An 18979-nucleotide genomic window follows, 5' to 3' on the forward strand; every position below is an offset into this window, starting at 1 on the left:
TGGATTCGAACAGTACTATAAAATCAAACTATCGATTCGACTCCGGCCCTCATACATAAGATAAACTACTCTCGTATGCAAGTTCTACATTTCCTTTTTTTAATGTTCTCAGTTGGTAGAAACATAATCATTAAATACACAGATACCCCACAAAGCACCCCCCCCCCCCCCCCCCCCCCCCCCCCACAATAGATTGGTGGCAATTATAACCATAAAATGCATTTTCTATTCAATAAATAAACAAGGTCTCGGGCCGTGGGCTAAAGTGAGGAAGTACGGGTTAGAGTGAGCTCTCTATTGAAATAAATTCCACCTATGACATTTGAGGGTGGAGAGAATTCATTAATAACAGTAGAAATGTAGCAAAATACACTCCCGCTCGTCTTTATCTACACACTTGGCAGAAGAGGCTCGACAATTATACAGAGGGGCTGCTACTCAACCAATGCTAAGGTTTACACATTTTTTTATTTATTTTTTTAAACTTTTTTTTTTTCTCTATTTATATATATATTTGTCGTCGTACATACCGTATTTTTTTTGGACTATAAGTCGCAGTTTTTTTTCATAGTTTGGCCGGGGGTGCGACTTCTACACTCCAGAGCGACTTATGTGTGAAATTATTAACACGTTAACCATAAAATATCAAATAATATTATTTAGCTCATTCGCGGACGAGACGAAGCAAATGTCAGCAATGGTCACACACACACGCCAACCAATAAGAATCCGGCGGGGGCGTGTCATGGCAAAAGTGCATTGTGGGTCACGGGATGCTAACCGCTATATGCTACTGCCGTAGCTGTTAAAATGGATCATTTCATCGTTGGCGGTAACTTGTAAAAAGTGAGAAGGGCTGAACAAAAATGGCGTTGAAAAGGAAATCATGTAGTGCAGATTACAAGCTGGACGTAGTGAAATATGCAGCAGAAAAGGACAAGAGGAAGCGGCGCATACCTTTGGAGTTGGCAGAGTTTCTTTAGAAGCGACATCCAGGAAGAACATTTCATGGGATTTATGGATTAGGAGTGAGAAATTGTTTGGTAAAGGTATAGCATGTTCGATATGTTATACAAACCCCGTTTCCATATGAGTTGTGAAATTGGGTTCGATGTAAATATAAACGGAATACAATGATTTGCAAATCCTTTTCAACCCATATTCAGTTGAATTCACTACAAAGACAAGATATTTGATGTTCAAACTTGCAAATAATAATTAACTTAGAATTTCATGGCTGCAACACGTGCCAAAGTAGTTGGGAAAGGGCATGTTCACCACTGTGTTACATCACCTTTTCTTTTAACAACACTCAATAAACGTTTGGGAACTGAGGAAACTAATTGTTGAAGCTTTGAAAGTGGAATTCTTTCCCATTCTTGTTTTATGTAGAGCTTCAGTCGTTCAACAGTCGTATTTTACGCTTCATAATGCGCCACACATTTTCCATGGGAGACAGGTCTGGACCACGTCCACAGTTTCCAAATATAATTTGAAATGTGGACTCGTCAGACCACAGAACACTTTTCCACTTTGCATCAGTCCATCTTAGATGAGTTCGGGCCCAGCGAAGCCGGTGGCGTTCCTGGGTGTTGTTGATAAATGTGTTTTGCTTTGCATAGCAGAGTTTTAACTTGCACTTACAGATTTAGCAACCAACTGTAGTTACTGACAGTGGTTTCATGAAGTGTTCCTGAGCCCATGTGGTGATATCCTTTACACACTGATGTCGGTTTTTGATGCAGTACCGCCTGAGGGTTCAAAGGTCCGTGATATCATCGCTTACGTGCAGTGATTTCTCCAGATTCTCTGAACCTTTTGATGATTTTACGGACCGTAGATGGTAAAATCCCTAAATTCCTTGCAATAGCTCGTTGAGAAATGTCGTTCTAAAACTGTTCGACAATTTGTTTCCAAATTGGTGACCCTCGCCCCAGCCTTGTTTGTGAATTACTTAGCATTTCATGGAAGCTGCTTTTATAGCCAATCATGGCACCCACCTGTTCCCAATTAGCCTGTTCACAATAAGTGTTTGATGAGCATTCCTCAACTTTATCAGCATTTATTGCCACCTTTCCCAACTTTTTTGTCACGTGTTGCTGGCATCAAATTCTAAAGTTAATGATTATTTGCAAAAAAAAAAAAAAGAATGTTTATTAGTTTGAACATCAAATATGTTGTCTTTGTAGCATATTCAACTGAATATGGGTTGAAAATGATTTGCAAATCATTGTATTTTGTTTATATTTACATCTAACACAATTTCCCAACTCAAATAGAAACTGAGTTTGTAGTTATTTGAATGACTCTTACCATAATATGTTAGGTTAACATAGCAGTTGGTTATTTATGCCTCATAAAAAGTACACTTATTCAGCCTGTTGTTCACTATTATTTATTTATTTTAAATTGCATTTCAAATGTTTATTCTTGGTGTTGGATTTTATCAAATAAAGTTCCCCCAAAAATGCGACTTATACTCCAGTGCGACTTATATATGTTTTTTCGCATTTTATTATGCATTTTCGGACGGTGCGACTTATACTCCAGAGCGACTTATAATGCGAAAAATACGGTATATGTATTTGAAAAAACAAAACAAAAATAATAATAATAATAATAATAATAACCTCACGGAGGTTTTCTTTGCCACATGTCAATAGGTCCACTTAAACGCCACTTTCACGACTTATATTGGCGCAATTTAACCGGGGACAAAACATATACTGTCAATTTTATTACATTTTATTCAACTGAAGTTTTTGCAATTTTTGCTTTATTTTTTTTCATGTTCGCCGTTTTTTATTTTTTTTGCACCAATATGCTAAAATAAAAAAATAAAAAAGCATTAACAATAAATACAAACTTAATTGGACGGATTTTTCTGTGTAACATGCATGGATAAAAAACAACAGAATATATTTTGGGCTTGATCTGGATTATTTTTACATGTGTATGCTAGCAGCGCCGCAGAGAAAAAAAACAAGAGTGTGCACTCCTTTCGGCAAAAAGTTAGCGCTGGATTTTGACGAAACTTTCAGAAAATGTCAAAAATGGAATAAGTAAGAAGTGATTAGATTTTGGGGTTGATCCGGAACATTACATCCACTTTCACCCACAGAGACAAAGATAGCTTATGACTGACAAGAGGCTTCACTCTGTTTATTTCATCCGCTATAGATAGATAGCTTTAAAAAAGTTTATTTGGTTCCGCAATAGATAACACAAAAAGTTACGACCGGATTTTGATTAAATTTCCAGAAAATGTCAGAAATTGGATAAGGGACAACAGAATATATTTTGGGCTTGATTCGGATCATTTTTATGTAAGTTTGCTAGCAGCGCCGCAGAGACAAACAAGAGTGTGCACTCTGTTTCTTCTGTTCCGCAATAGATAGCGCAAAAAGTTATGGCCGGATTTTGACGAAACTTCCAGAAAATGTCAGAAATGGGATAAGGAACAACAGAATATATTTTGGGCTTGATTCAGATCATTTTTACATGTGTATGATAGCATAGCCGCAGGGACAAACATGAGTGTGCACTCCGTTTCTTCTGTTCCGCAATAGATAGCCCAAAAAGTTATGGCCGGATTTTGACAAAACTTCCAGAAAATGTCAGAAATGGGATAAGGAACAACAGAATATATTTTGGGCTTGATTCGGATCATTTTTACATGTGTATGATAGCATAGCCGCAGGGACAAACATGAGTGTGCACTCTGTTTCTTCTGTTCCGCAATAGATAGCGCCAAAAGTTATGGCCGGATTTTGACAAAACTTCCAGAAAATGTCAGAAATGGGATAAGGAACAACAGAATATATTTTGGGCTTGATTCGGATCATTTTTTACATGTGTATGACAGCATAGCCGCAGGGACAAACATGAGTGTGCACTCTGTTTCTTCTGTTCCGCAATAAATAGCGCAAAAAGTTATGGCCGGATTTTGACAAAACTTCCAGAAAATGTCAGAAATGGGATAAGGAGCAACACAATATATTTTGGGTTTTATTCGGATCGTTTTTACGTGTGTATGATAGCATAGCCGCAGGGACAAACATGAGTGTGCGCTCTGTTTCTTCTGTTCAGCAATAGCTAGCGCAAAAAGTTATGGCCGGATTTTGACAAAACTTCCAGAAAATGTCAGAAATGGGATAAGGAGCAACAGAATTTACTTTGGGATTGATTCGGATCATTTTTACATGTGTATGATAGCATAGCCGCAGGGACAAACATGAGTGTGCACTCTGTTTCTTCTGTTCCGCAATAGATAGCGCAAAAAGTTATGGCCGGATTTTGACAAAACTTCCAGAAAATGTCAGAAATGGGATAAGGAGCAACACAATATATTTGGGGTTTTATTCGGATCGTTTTTACGTGTGTATGATAGCATAGCCGCAGGGACAAACATGAGTGTGCGCTCTGTTTCTTCTGTTCAGCAATAGCTAGCGCAAAAAGTTATGGCCGGATTTTGACAAAACTTTCAGAAAATGTCAGAAATGGGATAAGGAACAACATAATTAATTTTGGGCTTGATTCGGATCAATTTTACATGTGTATGATAGCATAGCCGCAGGACAAACACGAGTGTGCGCTCTGTTTCTTCTGTTCCGCAATAGATAGCGCCAAAAGTTAGGGCTGGATTTTGAGGAAACATCCAGAAAATGTCAGAAATGGGATAAGGAACAACAGAATATATTTTGGGCTTGATTCGGATCATTTTTATGTGTGTATGCTAGCAGCGCCGCAGAGAAAAATAAGAGTGTGCGCTCTGTTTCTTCTGTTCCGGAAAAAGTTATGGCGGAATTTTGACGAAACTTTCAGAAAATGTCAGAAATGGGATAAGGAACAACAGAATATATTTTGGGCTTGATTCGGATCATTTTTACATGTGTATGATAGCACAGCAGCAGGACTGTGCACTCTTGTTTCTTCTGTTCTGCAATAGATAGCGCCAAAAGTTATGGCAGGATTTTGACAAAACTTCCAGAAAATGTCAGAAATTGGATAAGGAACAACATAATTTATTTTGGGCTTCATCCGGATCATTGCTACGTGTGTATGCTAGGAGCGCCATGGAGACAAACAAGAGTGTACACTCGGTTTCTTCTGTTCCACAAAAAGTTATGGCCGGATTTTGACAAAACTTTCAAAAAATGTCATAAATAGGATAAGGAACAACAGAATATATTTTGGGCTTGATTCGGATCATTTTTACATGTGTATGATAACATAGCCGCAGGGACAAACAAGACTGTGCACTCTGTTTCTTCTGTTCCGCAATAGATAGCGCCAAAAGTTATGGCCGGATTGTGACGAAACATCCAGCAAATGTCAGAAATGGGATAAGGAACAAAATAATATATTTTGGGCTTGATTCGGATAATTTTTATGTGTGTATGCTAGCAGTGCCGCGGAGAAAAATAAGAGTGTGCGCTCTGTTTCTTCTGTTCCGGAAAAAGTTATGGCCGGATTTTGACGAAACTTTCAGAAAATGTCAGAAATGGGATAAGGAACAACAGAATATATTTTGGGCTAGATTCGGATCATTTTTATATGTGTATGATAGCACAGCCGCAGGACTGTGCACTCTGTTTCTTCTGTTCCGCAATAGTTAGCGCCAAAAGTTATGGCCGGATTGTGACGAAACATCCTGAAAATGTCAGAAATGGGATAAGGAACAACAAAATTTACTTTGGGCTTGATCCGCATCAGTTCTACTTGTGTATGGTAGCAGCGCCGAAGAGACAAACAACAGTGTGCGTTCTGTTTCTTCTGTTCTGCAATAGATAGCGCAAAAAGTTATGGCCGGATTTTGACGAAACTTTCAGAAAATGTAAAAAACGGAATAACAAAGAAGTGATCAGATTTTGGGGCTGATCCGGAACATTACATCCACCTTCACCCACGGAGACAAAGATAGCTGATGACAGACAAGAGGCTTCACTCTGTTTATTTCATCCGCTATAGATAGATAGCTTTAAAAAAGTTCCGAGCATATTTTCATAAAATGTCCGAAAGGGGACAAGGAACAAGTGATTACATTTTGGAGATGATCCGGATCACTGTCTGGATTCAGGACTGTATTACTTGCGGGAGGTCTGTACTCTATGAGTAGTTTTTTAGGCAATAATGTGTTGTTACAGATGGATTAAATGGGGGTAACTATGAACTTTTCTATTCCGGATTCTACCCCCATCATGAACTCATTCTTCAGACAGCAAACTACTACTACCACCATTTAGACTTAATTAATTCAAGAGACCATTAATGATGATAACGATCAGCATAAAGCATATAGTAAGTGGTTCAACAGTCCTGGATTGTCTGGATAAATATGTCATACGGTAAGGAAAGTACTCATATAGCCCCATTGCTGGGTCCATCTCGCGCGAGAGGAAGGGGGAGGAGTTAGTTATTCTGCAATGCAGTCCGCTGAAAAATTGGAAAGCGCCCCTTTTCAGTGTGCCCTCTGTTTGTTTTGTTCCGCAATAGATAGCACAAAAAGTTATGGCCTGATTTTGATTACATTTCCAGAAAATGTCAGAAATTGGATAAGGAACAACAGAATATATTTTGGGCTTGATTCGGATCATTTTTTTGTGTGTTTGCTAGCAGCGCCGCAGAGACAAACAACAGTGTGCGCTCTGTTTCTTCTGTTCTGCAATAGGTAGCGCAAAAAGTTATGGCAAGATTTTGAGGAAACTTCCAGAAAATGTCATAAATTGGATAAGGAAAAACAGAATATATATTTTGGCTTGATCTGGATCATTTTTACGTTTTAATGCTAGCAGCGCCACAGAGACAAACAAGAGTGTGCACTCCGTTTCTTCTGTTCCGCAATAGATAGCGCCAAAAGTTATGGCCGGATTTTGACGAAACTTCCAGGAAATGTCAGAAATTGGATAAGGAACAACAGAATTTAGTTTGGGTTGGATCCGGATCATTTCTACGTGTGTATGCTAGCAGCGCCAAGGAGACAAACAAGAGTGTGCACTCGGTTTCTTCTGTTCCGCAAAAAGTTATGGCCGGATTTTGACGAAACTTTCAGAAAATGTCAGAAATGGGATAAGGAACAACATAATATATTTTGGGCTTGATTCGGATCAATTTTACATGTGTATGATAGCATAGCCGCAGGACAAACACGAGTGTGCGCTCTGTTTCTTCTGTTCCGCAATAGATAGCGCCAAAAGTTAGGGCTGGATTTTGAGGAAACATCCAGAAAATGTCAGAAATGGGATAAGGAACAACAGAATATATTTTGGGCTTGATTCGGATCATTTTTATGTGTGTATGCTAGCAGCGCCGCAGAGAAAAATAAGAGTGTGCGTTCTGTTTCTTCTGTTCCGGAAAAAGTTATGGCGGAATTTTGACGAAACTTTCAGAAAATGTCAGAAATGGGATAAGGAACAACAGAATATATTTTGGGCTTGATTCGGATCATTTTTACATGTGTATGATAGCACAGCAGCAGGACTGTGCACTCTTGTTTCTTCTGTTCTGCAATAGATAGCGCCAAAAGTTATGGCAGGATTTTGACAAAACTTCCAGAAAATGTCAGAAATTGAATAAGGAACAACATAATTTATTTTGGGCTTCATCCGGATCATTGCTACGTGTGTATGCTAGGAGAGCCATGGAGACAAACAAGAGTGTACACTCGGTTTCTTCTGTTCCACAAAAAGTTATGGCCGGATTTTGACAAAACTTTCAAAAAATGTCATAAATAGGATAAGGAACAACAGAATATATTTTGGGCTTGATTCGGATCATTTTTACATGTGTATGATAACATAGCCGCAGGGACAAACAAGACTGTGCACTCTGTTTCTTCTGTTCCGCAATAGATAGCGCCAAAAGTTATGGCCGGATTGTGACGAAACATCCAGCAAATGTCAGAAATGGGATAAGGAACAAAATAATATATTTTGGGCTTGATTCGGATCATTTTTATGTGTGTATGCTAGCAGTGCCGCGGAGAAAAATAAGAGTGTGCGCTCTGTTTCTTCTGTTCCGGAAAAAGTTATGGCCGGATTTTGACGAAACTTTCAGAAAATGTCAGAAATGGGATAAGGAACAACAGAATATATTTTGGGCTTGATTCGGATCATTTTTACATGTGTATGATAGCACAGCCGCAGGACTGTGCACTCTGTTTCTTCTGTTCCGCAATAGTTAGCGCCAAAAGTTATGGCCGGATTGTGAGGAAACATCCTGAAAATGTCAGAAATGGGATAAGGAACAACAAAATTTACTTTGGGCTTGATCCGCATCAGTTCTACTTGTGTATGGTAGCAGCGCCGAAGAGACAAACAACAGTGTGCGCTCTGTTTCTTCTGTTCTGCAATAGATAGCGCAAAAAGTTATGGCCGGATTTTGACGAAACTTCCAGAAAATGTCAGAAATTGGATAAGGAACAACAGAATTCACTTTGGGCTTGATCCGGATCATTTCTACGTGTGTATGCTAGCAGCGCCAAAGAGACAAACAACAGTGTGCACTCTGTTTCTTCTGTTCCGCAAAAATTTAAGGCCGGATTTTGACGAAACTTTCAGAAAATGTCAAAAATGGAATTAGAAAGAAGTGTTTAGATGTTGGGGCTGATCGGGAACATTATATCCACCTTCACCCACAGAGACAAAGATAGGTAATAAGATCCCCGTTCCTACGGGACGCCGTCTGTTGTTTTTTCCGGGCTACAATCTGGTTTGCGCCGCATATTCTTGTACAGTGTGAACACTCGCTAAGGTGTGCACATCTTTGGCAAATAGAAGGTGTCGGAAGGAGACGCAGGTCCACAGGCGTACAAGTCACACGAGGTCGGGGAGGGTCCACATCTCGGAGCCAGTCGATTGCTTGTTTGTGTGAAATGACACACCTCGACGGTTACAAGCGTGTTTTAGGAACTGAATCGGTCTGCTCGAGGTACGAACGCCCACAAGTATTTGAAAGTAGGTCATGTGTTTATTGCCTTGCCGCCGATTACCTGTTCTCTTCATTGCCGTGGGTTTTCTTGCGTAGCGCACGTAAACATCGGACTCGAACCTAAGCGTCCGAGTAGAACGCGATGAAAATAACATTCCCCTCCCCCCTCCCCCCCCAGCGGGATGATGTCTTTTTTTGCGGGGCGGCGTCGTCATACCTGCGTGGCCGACGCCGCCACTTTGAGTTGCCCGTGTTTGGTCAGCGTCCCCATGTCGCCGTGGTTCATGGTGAAGCGGAGGATCCCGTCGATGCCGTTGTCTCTGGTCTCGGTCACCGCCCCCGACACGTTGCTCAGGAGGCTCTTGCCCTGCGGGGAGCGCAGGGTCACGGAAAGACGGGGGTCATCCCAGCGCTGCAGCTCAGGCTGTCCTTTCCGGGGAGACGGCGGTCGTTGTAGGCGTGCATGTTGATCACCGCGTCCGTCTTCGCCGCGGCCGGGGGGGCCGGCGCCGGCCTGTGCTTCGCCCGCCTCTCGCAGGTGAACGACAGTCTGATCTCGTCCACCATGGCGCTGCACAAAGACCTCTGGGTGAAAAGGGAGGGCGAGGGTAGGTGGGTGGAGGAGGCGGGGGCGGATGGCGGGGGCGGGGGCGGGGCAAAGGGGTACAGGCCTTAGCTTTAATTTGGTCTGACGGCACAGAATGTCCACAAAGCGACTTCAAATATCATATCGCTGCCATGAAATACGTGGAGTACTCTTGCATGGAAATGCGATATTAACGTATATTTATATAGCACTTTTCTCTAGTGACTCAAAGCGCTTTTACATAGCGAAACCCAATATCTAAGTTACATTTAAACCAGTGTTAAGGTGGGTAAAGTGTCTTGCCCAAGGGCACAACGGCAGTGAGTAGGATGTCGGAAGCGGGTATCGAACCTGGAAGCCTAAGGTTGCTGGCACGGCCGCCGTACCAACCGAACTATAACACCACCCCCGTATTTTTCGCATTGAAAATTGCAACACTGCCTCAAAGGGATTCAGTGTTTGTGTTAGGGATGTGATGATTGGTTATTTTGACCAAAATTAGAACCGTTTATATAATCAAAAAGTGCTTAACGTATTTTTCGGACTATAAGGCGCACTTAAAATCCCTTTCGTTTTCTCAAAAATCGACAGTCCGCCATCAGACCCACAAACGCCGGCTGAGTAACAACAATACGAACATTCCACAAGGGTTAAGTAAAGTAGCATCATCTACAAAGATGGCGGAAGCGGGTATCGAACCTGGAACCCTCAGGGTTGCTGGCACAGCCACTCTACCAACCGAGCTATAACATCACCCTTATTTTTCGGACTATAAGGCGCATTGAATATTGCAACATTGCCTCGAGGGGATTCAGTGTTAGGGATGTGATGATTGATTATTTTGACTAAAAAATGAGAACCGTTGCTATAATAAAAAAAACTCAAAAAGTGCTTAATGTATTTTCCAGACTATAAGGTGCACTTCAAATCCCTTTGGTTTTCTCAAAAATCGACAGTGCGCCTTATAACCCGGGTGAAGCTAACGTACAGAATCATTCTGATTGTGCTTACCGCCCTCAAAACTATTTTATTTGGTACGTGGTGAAATGATAAGTGTGACCAGTAGATGGCAGTCACACATAAGAGATGTGTGTAGTCTGCAATATGACTCAGGTAAACAACAAAAACTTGTTATATGTTCCATTGAGAATACGGAACATTACAAACGGCGCTATAAAAATCTGTGAACATGTTTTTAGTACGACTTCGAAAAAGCTATGAAGGCGCACCGCTTGTTGGATTGTCGGTGCATTAAACATACCGTATTTCCTTGAATTGCCGCCGGGTATATAGTATGCGCCTGCCTAGAATTACTGCCGGGTCAAACTCGTTTAGCAAAATAATTAGCGAATGCTTAGCATTACCCCCGGTTTAGGATTAACGCCGGGTCAAACTCATTTCGCAAAATATTATTTTTATAAGCGTATGCCTAGAATTTCCCCCGGGTCAAACTCGTCACGTCACGAGTGACACTTCACCTGTCATCATTTTCAAAATGGAGGAGGCTGATTTCAATCATTTGAAATCGCATAAAGGGAAGAAGATTAAGAGCTATTCAGTAGGATTTAAGGTCTAAGAAATTGAATATGCTAAAAAGAACAGTAAGCAGGTATGTTTTATTGATATACCGTAGCTGCGTGTGTCAAATATGAGTCATTAAATGACTCCCGCCTCCTGGTGGTAGAGGGCGCTAGTGACCCTTCTTGCGACTACTCGGCTGCAGAAGAAGTGACAACAAGCAGCAGGAGTTCATTTTTTCCTCTCGCTTGCACTTTTAACATGGAGGATTACATGTCTCAAATAAAACAGTTTTCTAAACTGGACTTTCAATGGAAGTAGTAGGTAAAAAAGGAAGATCTCCATCGAGACAGAGAGACTTTTAAAACTGAAGAAAGATAAGGAAGACTTCTATAAACAAGTTATCGATGCTTTTGATCAGAAGGAGCTGCGCATGGACTTAATTTATAAGTAAAGGTAAGACCATAATAAAGTTTTTTTATTATATGTGCTTTTCATGATGGTATCCTTACATCACACTCAAATTTGTAAGCGCATGCCTAAATTTACCGCATTCCTTTGGTAAGTGCCGGAGTGAGAAGAGGTTTTAAATTAAGTAGCGTCCCGGCGGCAATTCTAGGAAATACGGTACCAGTATTTTTATGCTGTATGTATAAGGACTACAAAATGACACCTATTTGCGGAAATATTATCCGGTGTTTTGTTTCGCAATATTATGCAAAAGCAACTTTTCTTACCTTCTGGTACTTGCTGATGTCTAATTGGGATCTGCATAAGTCCTGAAAAGCTTCCTTCTTTTCCTCTAAATTCTTGTTATGGGACATTCATCTTCTGCTGATGCCATTTCTAATATAAAGTAGTGTAAATAAAGATACAAATTGTTTATCTCGCGATGGAAGCGCTAAAAACTACCGGTGTAGTGAGTTGACATTATTCACCCAAGGAACTTTACTTATTAGAGAGTTCCGGTTCCCAACTTCTCTTACCTTCTGTTACCTGCTGATCTGTATTTGGGATCTGCATATCTCCTAAAAATGCGCGCGAGTCCGCCATTGTAGTCCGTGGGGACGCCGTAGTCATAAGCTTCTTCTTTTTGTACATTTCATAACGTCGCATTTATTTCCAGCGATTGCGTCTTCGTCTCGTGCAGCTTGCATAGGGTGCATGCGCTAATGCGGCTAATTTGTATGCGACATGCATTGTGCAACGTGTGTGTGTGTGTGTGTGTGTTTGTCAGCCGCCACAACAAGTGATTAGTGGTGCTGTGAACAAGTGGCGTAGTGGAGCATGCAGCAGCACACTCGCTTCCACTCAGCGTCGTAGTGAAAGGGGGTCACCGCGGCGTCGAGTAACGGATTAATTCTATTTGCTCCAATTTGCATTCATGCCTATTAAAATAAGTAAATATTGTGGCCAAGCCGGGATTAGATTAGCCGCGGGCGTGCAAATCCTCTCAGATGATGTCGGAACTGCAAGCCGCGACGCGTGGCAGGAGTGGTAATGGATAGGAGACCCCCCCGCCCTGTGGGTGAGGATCGGCCCAGGTCACCTACCTGCTCTCGCTCCGCCGTCTTCCTCAGCTTGTAGACGAATTCGGCGACGGCCACGAAGACGGAGAGCAGCAGGCCGGACGCCAGCACGATAAATATGCCGCCGAGGTTCTGGATGCCCATGGGACCCGTCTCTCTGCGCTCGTCATCCGAACAGCTGCTGCCACTCCACCACTTCTCCTTCAGCATGTGGAGGCGTCCGTCCTCCATGATGTTCAGGATGGCGATGGAGATTTTGTCCCTGTACGGCGAGCCTGGAAGCAACACGAGAGACCAGGCCGCTTTTTTAACTTCTTTTGGATGAGGCGCCAGCTGGGTGCCTAATGAGATCCGTAGTCACGTCCAAAGTCTGCGTCGTCAAAGAAAGAGTCCATCTTTGACGACGGACGCTGAGATCGTTATCCATGCGTTTGTTACGCCTCGTCTCGATTACTGTAACGTATTATTTTCGGGTCTCCCCATGTCTAGCATTAAAAGATTACAGTTGGTACAAAATGCGGCTGCTTGACTTTTGACAAGAACAAGAAAGTTTGATCACATTACACCTGTACTGGCTTCCTGTGCACTTAAGATGTGACTTTAAGGTTTTACTACTTACGTATAAAATACTACACGGTCTAGCTCCAGCCTATCTTGCCGATTGTATTGTACCATATGTCTCGGCAAGAAATCTTCGTTCAAAGGACTCCGGCTTATTAGTGATTCCCAAAGCCCAAAAAAAGTCTGCGGTTTTCATTTCGGGCTCCAGTACTCTGGAATGCCCTCCCGGTAAAAGTTTGAGATGCCACCTCAGTAGAAGCATTTAAGTCTCACCTTAAAACTCATTTGTATACTCTAGCCTTTAAATAGACTCCCTTTTTAGACCAGTTGATGTGCCGTTTCTTTTCTTTTTCTCCTATGTCCCACTCTCCCTTGTGGAGGGGGTCCGGTCCGATCCGGTGGCCATGTACTGCTTGCCTGTGTATCAGCTGGGGACATCTCTGCGCTGCTGATCCGCCTCCGCTTGGGATGGTTTCCTGCTGGCTCCGCTGTGAACGGGACTCTCGCTGCTGTGTTGGATCCGCTTTGGACTGGACTCTCGCGACTGTGTTGGATCCAGTATGGATTGAACTTTCACAGTATCATGTTAGACCCGCTCGACATCCATTGCTTTCCTCCTCTCCAAGGTTCTCATAGTCATCATTGTCACCGACGTCCCACTGGGTGTGAGTTTTCCTTGCCCTTATGTGGGCCTACCGAGGATGTCGTAGTGGTTTGTGTTGTGGTTTGTGCAGCCCTTTGAGACACTAGTGATTTAGGGCTATATAAGTAAACATTGATTGATTGATTGATCTTCCTCAAAAAGGAAAACCCCTTTAAGGCGATTTTGACATTTTTTTCTTATAGTCTCTTATTGGTTGCCAGATGTTTTGTGTCAAAAACGGTACGATAAGGCATCAATCCTCATTACTTTAGTATCGTTTATGCCAAAAAATCCTTAAAATTGGTGCACTGAGTGGAAGGTCATAATAAAAGACAAAAGTATTTTTTTAATTTACTTTCCCTAAATATCAATCAATCTATCTAACAATGCTTATTTATATAGCCCTAAATCACAAGTGTCTCAAAGGGCTGCACAAGTCACAACGACATCCTCGGTTCAGAGCCCACATAAGGGCAAGGAAAAACTCACAACCCTTTGGGATGTTAATATGAATGACTATGGAAAACCTTGGAGAGGACCCCCCCCCCCAAGGGAGACCAGATGCAATGGACGTCGAGTGGGTCTAACATAATATAACGAAAATCCAGTCCAAAGTGGATCTAACATAATAGTGAGAGTCCAGTCCATAGTGGATCTAACATAATAGTGAGAGTCCAGTCCATAGTAGATCTAACATAATAGTGAGAGAGTCCAGTCCATAGAAGATCTAACATAATAGTGAGAGTCCAGTCCGTAATGGATCTAACATAATAGTGAGAGTCCAGTCCGTAGTGGCTCTAACATAATAGTGAGAGTCCAGTCCGTAGTGGATCCAACATAATAGTGAGAGTCCAGTCCGTAGTGGATCTAACATAATAGTGAAAGTCCGGTCCATAATGGATCCAACATAATAGTGAGAGTCCAGTCCGTAGTAGATCCAACATAATAGTGAGAGTCCAGTCCGTAGTGGATCTAACATAATAAGAGTCCAGTCCATAGTGGATCTAACATAATAGTGAGAGTCCAGTCCATAGTGGATCCAACATAATAGTGAGAGTCCAGTCCATAGTGGATCTAACATAATAGTGAGAGTCCAGTCCACAGTGGATCTAACATAATAGTGAGAGTCCAGTCCATAGTGGATCTAACATAATAGTGACAGTCCAGTCCATAGTGGATCTAACATAATAGTGAGAGTCCAGTCCATGGTGGATCTACCATAATAGTGAGAGTCCAGTCCGTAGTGGATCTAACATAATAGTGAGAGTCCAGTCTATAGTTGATCTAACATAATAGTGTGAAAGTCCAGTCCATACTGCATCTAACATAATAGTGAGAGTCCAGTCCATAGTGGATCTAGCATAATAGTGAGAGTCCAGTCCATAGTGGATTTAACATAATAGTGAGAGTCCAGTCCATAGAGGATCTAACATAATAGTGAGAGTCCAGTCCATAGTGGATTTAACATAATAGTGAGAGTCCAGTCCATAGTGTGTCTAACATAATAGTGAGAGTCCAGTCCATAGTGAATCCAACATAATAGTAGGAGTCCAGTCCATAGTGGATCTAACATAATAGTGAGAGTCCAGTCCATAGTAGATCTAACATAATAGTGAGAGTCCAGTCCATAGTGGATCCAACATAGTAGTGAGAGTCCAGTCCAAAGTGGATCCAACATAATAGTGAGAGTCCAGTCCATAGTGGATCTAACATAATAGTGTGAGAGTCCAGTCCATAGTGGATCTAACATAATAGTGAGAGTCGAGTCCATAGTGGATCTAACATAATAGTGACTATTCATATTATCTTCGTGTCATATTATGCTCCTTCCAGTGTTGTTGTTTTTAGGTTAGAGTTTCCAATCAGAATTCAGCTATCTTATGTTGCCATGCTGTACCAGTGAACAGGCACATACAGTTGATAGATAATTGCCATAGCCAATTATATGACGAGCTGGCCTCACGCTGAACGTGCCATTAACGCATTACGCTATGATTGGATACTCACTTGGGAGTCCCAACTGCGTATCTAGGACATTATGTCCTTCAGAAGTGTATGTCAAGTTGTACATATATACATATACACACATATATACATATGGATATATATAAATGATACATGATATATGGGTTGTACTTGTATAGCGCTTTTCTACCTTCAAGGTACTCAAAGCGCTTTGACACTACTTCCACATTTACCCATTCACACACACATTCACACACTGATGGAGGGAGCTGCCATGCAAGGCGTCAACCAGCACCCATCAGGAGCAAGGGTGAAGTGTCTTGCTCAGGACACAACGGACGTGATGAGGTTGGTACTAGGTGGGATATATATATATATGTATATATATATATATATATATATATATATATATATATATATATATATATATATATATATACATCCATCCATCTATTTTCTACCGCTTGCCCCTTTTTGGGGTACATAATAAATAAACAAATTTACATATACGTATATGTATATATATATATATTTATATATATATATATATATATATATATATATATATATATATATATATATATATAAATATATATTTATATATATATATATATTTATATATATATATATATATATATATATAGAATTATATATATATATACATATATACGTTGTATTTTGGTTTCATTTGACCACATGACATTCTCCCAATCCTCTGCTGTAGGATCCATGTATCTTTTTTGGTATAAACTCAACTCTTTGTGTTTGGAGGAAGAAGAATACTGAGTTGCATCCCAAGTACACCATACCTACTGTGAAGCATGGGGGTGGAAACATCATGCTTTGGGGCGGTTTTTCTACTAAGGGGCTGGACGATTGATCCCTGTTAAGGAAAGAATGAATGGGGCCATGTATCGTGAGATTTTGAGCCAAAACCTCCTCATATATATATATATATATATATATATATATATATATATATATATATATATATATATATATATATATATATATATATATATATATATATATATATATATATATATATATATATATTTCCAACAGAATGACTCCCATAAGAGAGCACGAAAAGACACTCTTGTATTTCTAGTGACTGGAATACTTTACACACAGATGGTGTGTCGCCTCTCTTACAACTCTCATACTACATCTCCAAAGCCGTGGAAAATTGCAGTTTTAACTCAAAATTTCTCAAAAACCGAACAAGACATTTCATATCATCAATGGACAGCTTACAAATATTCGGCGGTCGTTCTCGGGCTCTTACCGAGGGGGGTGCCGATGCCGTATCCTTTGCTGTCGATGAGGCCCCCCACCTGCGTCAGGTTACAGTTGCGCCTGGTGATGTAGTCGATGGTGGTGGACTCCATGATGAGCGCGTAGTCGGACTTGAGCACTCGTTGGATGCCGTCCTCGATGGACTTGACCAGCGAGGTGCTGGGCTTGCTGCTCATGAAGGCCCACATCTTCTCGAAGGTAGACACCTTGGATTTCTGACGGAGTGGAAACGGGGACAAATATGAAACAGAGTCGGTTTTCCAGTATGACCAGTTTAAGTCCCAAATCCACAGATTCAGGCGATTGTATTTGCTTTGTTACAGGATTAAGAGTCTCTGCATGGAAGCTGCAGACGCGCCTGCAGACCATCTGCAATCAGTGCACCTGACGATGATGAGCGAGCTGCCTTCGTAAGCCGGCACAACCTGCCATCCCGTGCCAGAATATGACCTACTGTTTTCGTACAGTAAGCCGCGTCCTGCTTGATGCAATCCAGTTCTCTCTGTTTGCCCCTCTGTGTTTTCTTGTGACGTCCCCGCAGTACCCTCCGTCGCCTTGAAAGTGAGCTGTGCGTCTCACTTTTCCCTGGGTCTCCCTCTGGAACCTGACTGCCTCCCTCGATCCTTGACTTCCCCCGCTTTGGACCCGGACCTGTACACTTCTCTCCTCCGGACTTCGTCGTCTCTCGTTCAACATTTACGGTAACACTGAACAGCTCATCTACAACATAGACTTAAACTATACACACTCTTGGATTTTTTTCACACTCCATATACACTCTCTATATATAATAAATATTAAAGCTACAATCCCCTTGTGTCTGTGTTGTCATCTCCCCTTAGTCAATCATAACAGCAATATGTTCATACAGCTAGCCTGAATAGCATGTTAACATTGATTAGCTTGCAGTCATGTACTGACTAAATATGTCTGATTAGCACGCCAACGAGTCAAAAACATCAACAAAGTGCCTCCTTTGTGCATTCACGCACAGCATAAAACTTTTGGTGGACAAAATGAGACAAAGGAGGAGTGGAAGATTTCACATGTAAACAAACTGTTGCGTCACGGTCCACACTATGGTGAGTTCAAGAACCGCCGAAATTTGTACGACAAAACGATGTTCACCAAATGTGTTCATCAGTTAAGCATACACACACAATTCGAAATGTTTGTGTCACGTCTGTCCTCAAACAAAAAACATACTTAAATTTTTTTTTGACATTTTGTCCCCATCTTTTTCCATTTTTTAAAAATGCTGCACGGAGCCACTAGGGCGGCACTAAAGAGCCGCATGCAGCTCGGCTGACCCCCATCATAGGAGTTAAACTTTTATTGTTTTGAAAATTGGTTTATATTGTCGCACTTTAAGATCTATTTACAGTATTTTTCGGACTATAAGACGCACTATACACAGTCTTGGATTTGTTTACACTCCATTTCCTTAGTATATTTAGTATTGTTTTATTTTATGTATACATATATATATATATATATATATATATATATATATATATATATGTATATATATATACATACATACATATATATACATACATACATATATACATATAGACATATATATATATACATACATACATACATACATACATATATATATACATAAATACATATATATATACATACATACATATATATATATATATATAGACAAATTTTCTATATACATATATATATCCATCCATCCATCCATTTTCTACCGCTTATTCCCTTTCGGGGTCGCGGGGGGCGCTGGCGCCTATCTCAGCTACAATCGGGCGGAAGGCGGGGTACACCCTGAACGAGTCGCCACCTCATCGCAGGGCCAACACAGATAGACAGACAACATTCACACTCACATTCACACACTAGGGCCAATTTAGTGTTGCTAATCAACCTATCCCCAGGTGCATGTCTTTGGAAGTGGGAGGAAGCCGGAGTACCCGGAGG

The 18979-nt window shown here is 41.1% G+C and overlaps 1 protein-coding gene across 1 annotated transcript in view; it reads right to left on the bottom strand.

Moving 5' to 3' along the window:
• Positions 1-7297: 7297 nt before the first annotated feature.
• Positions 7298-18979, bottom strand: part of grik3 (glutamate ionotropic receptor kainate type subunit 3) — a 339056-nt gene continuing 327374 nt past the window's right edge. The window contains exons 14-16 of the mRNA XM_061915139.1: positions 17019-17244; positions 12586-12836; positions 7298-9511 (exon numbers count right to left, since the gene is read on the bottom strand). Of these exons, the coding sequence (XP_061771123.1) occupies positions 9140-9511; positions 12586-12836; positions 17019-17244 (849 nt within the window). The 3' untranslated portion in view covers positions 7298-9139. The remainder of the gene's footprint in view (positions 9512-12585; positions 12837-17018; positions 17245-18979) is intronic.

Source organism: Nerophis ophidion, linkage group LG11 (assembly GCF_033978795.1).
Source record: "Nerophis ophidion isolate RoL-2023_Sa linkage group LG11, RoL_Noph_v1.0, whole genome shotgun sequence".
NCBI lineage: Eukaryota > Metazoa > Chordata > Actinopteri > Syngnathiformes > Syngnathidae > Nerophis > Nerophis ophidion.